The sequence below is a fragment of the Aulonocara sp. 'chitande type north' Nkhata Bay genome, linkage group LG16 (assembly GCF_057382095.1).
Source record: "Aulonocara sp. 'chitande type north' Nkhata Bay isolate Kocher_YH1m ecotype deep benthic linkage group LG16, A_spYH_male_GT1.1, whole genome shotgun sequence".
Lineage (NCBI taxonomy): Eukaryota > Metazoa > Chordata > Actinopteri > Cichliformes > Cichlidae > Aulonocara > Aulonocara sp. 'chitande type north' Nkhata Bay.
In genome coordinates, this window is record NC_141359.1 from 37,930,914 (window position 1) to 37,939,392 (window position 8,479).

Consider the following 8,479-nt stretch of genomic DNA (forward strand, 5'->3'; position numbering starts at 1 on the left):
CTATGGTCACGAGCTGTGGGTAGTGACCGAGATTACGGATACAAGCGGCAGAAATGGGCTTCCTCTGAAGCCCATTTCTGCTTCAGAGGAAGCAGAAATGTTGATGACTTGTTGATGATTTAGGTCCCCGATACATCAACAGTGATGGTTGGAGAGGGTCCACACCTTCCAGTTTCCCAGGAAGCACAAACTGGACTCCAACCTGCTGCTGATCTTCTACTGCTCGTCCATTGACAGCCTGCTGACATACTGCATCAAAGTAAGGTACGGCAGCTGACCAGATGGGAACAGAGTGAAGCTTCACAGTGTAATCAAGGCAGCACAGAAGATTATTGGCTGCCCTCTCCCCTCCTTGTCAGACATTTATTTAACCCGCTGGCCTGGGAATGCCTTGGTGTTCCCCCAGACAAGTTGGAGGAGGTGGCTGAGGAGAGGGAGGTCTGGGCTTCTCTGCTAGGGCTGCGGCCCCTGTGACCCAGCCCCGGAGAAGCAGATGGATGGATGGATGCTCTTTGTGGATTACAGCTCAGCTTTCTATACAATCATCCCGGATATCCTCTTCACCAAACTGGTCACTCTTGGCCTTTGACTTTCTCACCAACCGGCCCCAGACTGTAAGACTTGACCCCTATCTCTCCTCCACTCACATGCTGAGCACTGGCTCCCTACAAGGCTGTGTGCTGAGCCCCCTCCTGTATTGTCTCTAAACCTAAGACTGCAGTTCGACCCACAACAACAACATCATGATCAAGTTTGCTGAAGACACCACATTAGTCAGACTTATCTCAAAGGGAGACGAGGCAGCCTACAGAGAGGAAGTCCTGAAGTTGACATCATAGTGTTCAGAGAAAAAACTAGCACTGACCACTATGGAAACCAAAGAGATCATTGTCGACTTCAGGTGGCACAGCACTGACTTAGGCCCCCAATACATCAACAGTGATGGTTGGAGAGGGTCCACACCTTCCGGTTTTCCAAGAAGCACAAACTGGACTCCAACCTGCTGCTGATCTTCTACTGCTCGTCCATTGACAGCCTGCTGACATACTGCCTATAAGTAAGGTACGGCAGCTGACCAGATGGGAAGAGAGTGAAGCTTCACAGTGTAATTAAGGCAGCACAGAAGATTATTGGCTGCCCTCTCCCCTCCTTGTCAGACATTTATTTCACCCGCTGCCTCAACAGAGCAACAAACATCATCAAGGGCAGCTCCCACCCAGGTTTTGACCTGCTTGACCTGCTTCCCTCAGGGAAGCGCTACAGGTGCATCAGCACAAACACTGACAGACTTAGGAACAGTTCCTTTGCAAAAGCCATGAGCACCCTGAACTCACACATGAACCGACGACACAGTTTCACCCCCCAATTCAAGCCTCTCCTCTATACACAGAATATACAACCACTACCACCACTGTGCAATATTTAATTTATGTCAAAATACCTCACTGTAAATATAGACTATTTATTTTTTTTCAGTATTTGTATATTTGATATTTTTTGATATTGACCTGCTCATATGTATACAGTGCCACAGAACTGTGCACCTCACCCCCCTTTCTTCTTTCCCCACATGTCTGCACTGGGTAGGAGATGCTCTCAATCTCTTTGTACATGTGTATAGTGACAATAAAAGGCATTCTAGTCAATCAGTTTAGAGGGTCAAGAACAGCAGGGAGAGAACACGCCTATTGGGGAGGCCTTTGCTGGTAGTTTGTGTGTGGGATGTGGTGCTTCTTGGCCTCACCTGCTGCTTGGAAATGAGCTACCAGATCTTTTTTTTTTTTTTTTTTTGCAATTGTACACATTTATTTCTTACTGTTTAACAGATCATTTCTTTTTACTTAATACAGTAAAAAGAAACATTTTGTCATGTAGAAAAACTGATTTGCACTGTACATCTTCAGCTTCAACTTTCAATCCTTCAAACAATGGAAAAGCCATTTAATTGTACAAGTGTTAAGTAAAAACGGATTTCATGTTTGATTAAGCAGAAATTCTAAAACTGGTTCAGTTGCTAAAACCTCTGACTGTTTCAATAAGTGTTAAAGAAAAAGAGGATAAACTGAGAAAACTACTAAAACTGCTTCACATCCATGTGGTTGTGGATCAGATTTATAAGACAGCATAATATCAAAATAGATTGACACTCTGATAGTGCTGCCACATCTAAAACAGTTTGTCTTTTAATCCTTTTCACATGTGCAGTCTCCACGGTGCCTGTTATTTCCTTGAACAGTAATGAGAAGAAAGCCTTTCTACATATCAGTGTTTTTTTGTTAATTAGGCAGGTGACCATCAAAAATACATTTAGTGCAAAGACATCTACAAAATGTAAATCATCTGGGAAATGCAGATAAATAATAAAACATCATATCCGCTCACATCAATAGACATGTTTTCAGACAACTCCAAATAAAACACAAATTTCAGTAAAAATTAAACATTTTTTTGGACTTATTTTAAAATGGATGTCAAACAATGGGTGTGACACTTAGCTGTGTGTGAAACTATTTTCTGATCGAATAAAACAAAAATTAGTTCCTTTTAAAATAACAACACTATAAATTTTTTTTCGGATTTTGGTCAGTTTGAAACCGTAAATCAGAGGATTCATAATAGGAGGAATGACAAGAACTTCTATTGCTACAAAGTTTTGAAGGGTCCGAGGCAACTCTTTCGAACCCAGTCGCATACTTATAACATCAGTAAGTACTGCCACAACAAAAGTAAATAATGAGATGAGATGTGGGACACATGTTTGCATGAACTTTGCCCTGTTTTCTATAGACTTTACACATGTTTGAATGATATACATATAGGACCAAACTATAAAAACACCATGAAGCAAATAAATAATTATTGTAATATTTGCAAATATGCCATTAACTATAGTTTGTGCTGGAAAACAAGCGAGTTGAACAATAATCCAGTTCACACAGAAGAGTGTGGAAAGATACGGGCTGCATAACTTCAGTCTGGATGTTAGAAAGGCATTCACAGCCATAATGCAGAAATTTGTGAACCACAAAAAACATGCAAACCTTATGACTCTTTGCTTTGACATGATAGAGTGGTACTTCAGTGGCTGACATATGGCCACATATCTGTCATATGCCATGAGTGCAAGAATTGAGAGTTCGCCGCAGAGAAAAGAATAAATCACCTTAGTCTGAATAAGGCAACCATAATATGAAATGAGATGAACATCAGAGAGGAGATCCCAGAGAAATTTGGGAAAGAAACCTGCTGTTCCATAAAGTGCATTGATGCAAAAGACACAGAGCAGAATATACATTGATTCATGGAGGTTGCTGTCCAAGATGATGATCACAATGAGAGAAACATTTAGCAGGCAAATGATGCAGTAACACAACAAACTGAGGAAAAAGAGAACAAACCTGTGACTGACTGTTTCATTGAAACCTGAAAGAAAAAACATTGTTATTACAGAAACATTATTCATTGTGATTGAGAGACCTAAGTGAAGCCTAGTCGCTCACTGTATCTGGTCTCTGTTCTCCTCTCTCCTCTATCAGGTACAGATAACAGCAACACGTGAGCTGGGATTTCAAACCAGCCAATCATTGATCTGGAATGAAAGCTCACAGCTTTGGAAAATCACAGGGGATTTAATATGTATCATGTACTAAACACATAATAAAACAAACCTGCAGGTTCTTGAAAAAGAAATATTCAAACGTTTTACACCTTTATTAAAAAAAATGCTTTCTTCATAATACTGTTAGGATTTTTTTACATTTATGCCAATTAAACATAATTGTCCAGGGCTTGTTGTGGTTTTCTTCTGTTTTTCGTTTGTAGTCTTTCGTAGTCCAGTCAGATCATTGTTGCTTCAGTGATAATGATCAGGCTCTCTGACGTTTGCTGAAGTCACTAGTAAGACAGTAAGAAGTTCTTGTGAATGTTGTTTTGTCTTTGCCTCTTAGTAACTCTGTGGAAAAAAGACTTGTTTGCACCTGTTACCTGCTACTTACCTGTTACTCTGCCGCCTGCTCACTCTCTACCTTTCCTATTCCACAATGGAAAGATTCCATCCCAGGTACCTCTCCAATTTTCTGCAGAGTCATGTAACCTTATCGTTGCACCACGATCACCCCCTTTTCCTCCAGCCCAGAAAAGAGTAAATCAAAAGTTTTTTTGCATAAAACCATGGTCTCAGAGATCAGGTTGTAAATTCTGAGTTGCTGCAGGAACCATAACCTCTGCTGGGCCTTCTTCTGGATAGAGTCTATATGTGGGGACCACTTCAGATCGCGTGGAAAGGTGGGTCCTAGGAATCTGACGTGATCCATGGTAAGTACTCTATTTTTAAGTATAGTTAGGGCGAGTCTGAAGGTTCACTGTCACGTCCACAGTCGGGTCCTGGTGGTTCTGACTGCAACAGTGGAACAGCTGGTCCACATCCTGTCTGTACGTGGACTCGTCTTCATTGTGGATCAGACCAGTGATTACCAGTTTGAAAATCATGCGAACAGATCCATAGAAGATGCCATCAATGTAGCTCTCCACTCTGTGCTGAGCCACCTGGAGCAGTGGCAAAGCTACGTCCGAATGCTCTTTGTGGGTGTTCTCAGAATCTCATCTCTAGTTTGTGGTTCTGTTGGCTTCATCGGGTGATGGCCTTCTGCTTGCTTTGGAACGGTTCACAGCTGAGTTTGAAGCAGTGGGAATGAGAATCAGCACCTCCAAATCTGAGGCCATGGTCCTCAGCCGGAAAAGGGTGGAGGGCCCACTTCAGGTCAGGGACGAGTTCCTGCCCCAAGTGTCATGGCCTGGGGGATCGGCGAGATGCTGATCGGCCTTTTCTGTCTTTTTCTCTCTCTCGTGCTCTCTCTCTCTCCTCCTCTCCATCACCGGGGAAGAACTCATTGTGGGTTCACGCTCTCGGCCCACGCCCACACCCACAGAAAAGAACACATCTGATGCCCATCAAGGTGAACAGCATTTAAGCCAGGAGGTGACTGCTGGTCTTCGCTGGATCGTTGTCTACCACGCGTCAGTGAAAGTCAAGCTACAGCTCAAGATAAGTCATGTGTCTTTTGTGAATATCGTTCTCATTCCTGTCTCCTTATCTACAGAGCCCCTGGATTACCTTTCCCGTGTGAATCTGTGTGTCAAGTGTGAAAAGAAGGACTGCTGTCGTGTATGTGGAGAGTTGGAGAGCGAGTGATTTCCCCCTTGGATTTCCCTTGTGTTCAGCTGATTCAGGAGTCCCGCGTTTGAGTCCCCTGCATTGAACCTTAACATAACGATCCAGCCAGAATATGGACTCAGCGGACTCTGCTGCCCAGCAGCACGTCCTCACGGCCAAGGAGGTTTTGGAACGCCACGAACAAATGCTGCAGCTCATCAATCAGCAGTTGGCCGCTCTAACGCAGGCCCTTGCTCAGCGCGTACCCCTGGTAAGCCCAGCAGCCTCTCCTCCCTCTGTCTCCTCACAGTTACCGGCTTCTGAGCCTCCAGCACCCGGGCCTTTGGCTTCGCCTCATCCCACTCGCTTGGAGCCCCTGGCGCGAGATTTGCCAACACCAGAAACCTTTGCGGGTGAGTTTCACCAGTGTGCCAGTTTTCTGACCCAAATAACAATGCAGTTTAGACAGTTGTGGAGGACATATGAAACTGACGAGGCTAAGATTGCCTTTTTTGTCCAGCTCTTACGCAGACCGGCTTTAAACTGGGCTCAAGCTGTTTTGAAAACTGACGTCAGCATCTCGTACAAGGATTTTCTTGCTAAATTTAAATGTGTGATTGAGAGAGGTACTGGCGCTGATGCAGCATCTCACCATTTACTAAATCTTAAGCAGGGAAGACGAAGTATGGCGGAATACTCCATTTTGTTCTGGACGTTGGCTGAAGAGACCGGGTGGGGGCAGCCAGCATTGATAAGTACTTTGTTGAACAACGTGTGTGATGAGTTAAAGGGCAAACTAGTGATAAGAGAGTTATCTAAAACTTTGTCTGATGTGATAACGTTGTGTGTAAAGGTGGATGGGCATTTACGTGTGCGCCGCAGAACTGAGGACTACGTTTCCCAGATATCTCTGGGACGCGGCGAAGCAGCATCGGGCGGAAGCGCCACGAGTGGCGGAAGAGATTCAGAGTCGCAGGACATGGAGGAGGGTGAGCAACCTATGCAGCTGGGTTGCTCTCGCCTTTCCCCTGAGGAAAGGCACCATCGGTGGAGGGCCGGTGAGTGTTTCTATTGCGGCCGTAAGGGTCATGTTGCCAATGTTTGCCCGTCTCTGCCAAAAGGCCGCAGTAGAGAGGAGAATTCAAGTGGACGAGGTCTCTAGTTCACAGTCTCCTCCACGGCTCATGCTAGCAGCTAAATTAACGGTGCAGCTTCAGGTCCACCCTCTTAAGGCTCTAATCGATTCAGGAGCGGAACAGAACTTTATTGACGCTTCGCTGGCCCGACGATTAAATCTGAATTCTGAGCCTCTGCCACAGTCACTCCAAGTCACCGCCCTCAGTGGCCAGCGGCTTCCTAACATCACTCATATCACTGAGCCCGTTTTACTGACTCTCTCTGGCAATATGTTCCCAGACTATACAGCTGTATGTGTTTCAAGCTCCACTCACGCCACTAGTTCTGGGTTACCCGTGGTTGCATCAAGATAACCCTGTCTTCGATTGGAAAAAGGAGAGCATTGTGGGGTGGGGAGGAGGATTGTCACATGTCCTGTCTTAAAGCTGCCACCCCCTCTTCCGAACCGCTAACCAATTCTTCTCTCTCCAAGCTGCCGGACCTCTCCTCCGTGCCACCCGTCTACCATGATCTCAAACAAGTGTTTTGCAAGGATAGAGCACGCTCGCTTCCTCCGCATCGGCCGTATGACTGCGGCATTGATCTTCTTCCAGGTGCACCTCTCCCTACCAGCCGCCTATACAGTCTGTCTCAGCCCGAACGTGAAAGTATAGAAAAATACATCAACGAATCACTCACCGCAGGTCTCATTCGCCCCTCGTCATCTCCTGTGGCCGCCGGATTCTTCTTTGTTGCCAAGAAAGACAAGAGCTTACGACCTTGTATTGATTATCGGGGCCTTAACAACATCTCAGTGATGAATAAATATCCGCTCACTCTTTTACATTCTGCCTTCGAGCTCCTTCAGGGGGCCACCATCTTCACTAAGCTGGACCTGCGCAACGCGTACCATTTGGTAAGAATAAGGGAGGGGGATGAATGGAAAGCAGCCTTCAACAATCACCTTGGTCATTTTGAATATCTTGTCATGCCGTTTGGTCTCACCAATGCCCCAGCTGTTTTTTAGGCCCTGGTAAACGACGTACTGCGGGACTTCATTAACCACTTCATCTTCGTTTATCTGGATGACATCCTCATTTTCTCCCATTCTGTCTCTGAACACGAATGCTCAGAGGGCTAGCTCTGTGGTCGGCATGAAGCTGGACACTCTGGTGACAGTGGCAGAGAAAAGGACATTAAAGAAACTGATGGACATTATGGACAATGCCAGGCATCCTCTGCACACGGCCATTAACAACCAGAAGAGTCTGTTCAGTGACAGGTTGCTTCTCCCAAAGACAAGAACTAACAGACTTAAAAACTCCTTTGTCCCACACGCCATCAGACTGTTTAACTCCTCTCTGGAGGGGAGAGGGAGGGGAGACAGGAGGACAAAGGAGGGAACAACTAAGCTGTAGTGCCTCTTCACCTCACTGTGCAATACCTTTTGTGCAATACTTTTGTAAATAGTCAACGGTGCAATAGACTCAATACTTGAAATGTGCAATTCACTTGTATTTTTATTTTTATTCCTATTTATTCTATTTATCCCCTTCGTATATTTTATTTATATTGTCTCTGTATTTATATATATGTGTGTGTGTATAACTCTGTAACTTCTGTCGGTGCTGTGCTTTTTTGGAAATCGAATTTCCCAGAGGAACCCACCCGAGGGATTAATAAAGTTCTATCTTATCTTATCTTATCTTATCTTATCTTATCTTATCTTATCTTATCTTATCTTATCTTATCTTATCTTATCTTATCTTATGCCATGTCAGGCAGGTCCTCCAACACCTCCTGGAAAACCGTCTCTTCGTGAAGTGGGAAAAATGTGAGTTTTATGCTTCCACAGTCTCTTTCCTGGGCTATGTCATTGAACAAGGTAACCTGAGAGCGGACCCCGCCAAAGTTCAAGCTGTGTTAAACTGGCCCACTCCATCCCATCGCAAGCAGCTTCAGAGTTTCTTGGGTTTCGCTAACTTTTATCGCCGTTTCATCCGCAACTATAGCCAGCTCGCTCTACCCCTGACTCGTCTCACCTCACCCAAGGTCCCCTTCTGCTGCGATGAACCGGCTCGCCAGGCTTTCTCTTGCCTGAAGGAGCGCTTTGCCTCTGCACCCATCCTCATCCAACCCGATCTCAGTCAACCCTTCGTCGTGGAGGTGGATGCCTCGGACGCAGGAGTGGGGGCAGTGCTCTCCCAGCGA

The 8,479-nt window shown here is 45.3% G+C and overlaps 1 protein-coding gene across 1 annotated transcript; it reads right to left on the reverse strand.

Annotated features, from left to right (window-relative positions):
- Positions 1–2,491: 2,491 nt before the first annotated feature.
- On the reverse strand, positions 2,492–3,486 carry LOC147312061 (olfactory receptor 2K2-like). The gene has a single exon (XM_086266243.1). It carries the CDS (start codon positions 3,461–3,463, stop codon positions 2,492–2,494), a length of 972 nt encoding a protein of 323 aa, XP_086122369.1. The 5' UTR covers positions 3,464–3,486.
- Between the last annotated feature and the right edge of the window lie 4,993 nt (positions 3,487–8,479).

Bases quoted from the DNA above. Each gene is read 5' to 3' on its own strand.
- LOC147312061 (XM_086266243.1), bottom strand. From the start codon at position 3,463: ATGAATAATGTTTCTGTAATAACAATGTTTTTTCTTTCAGGTTTCAAT.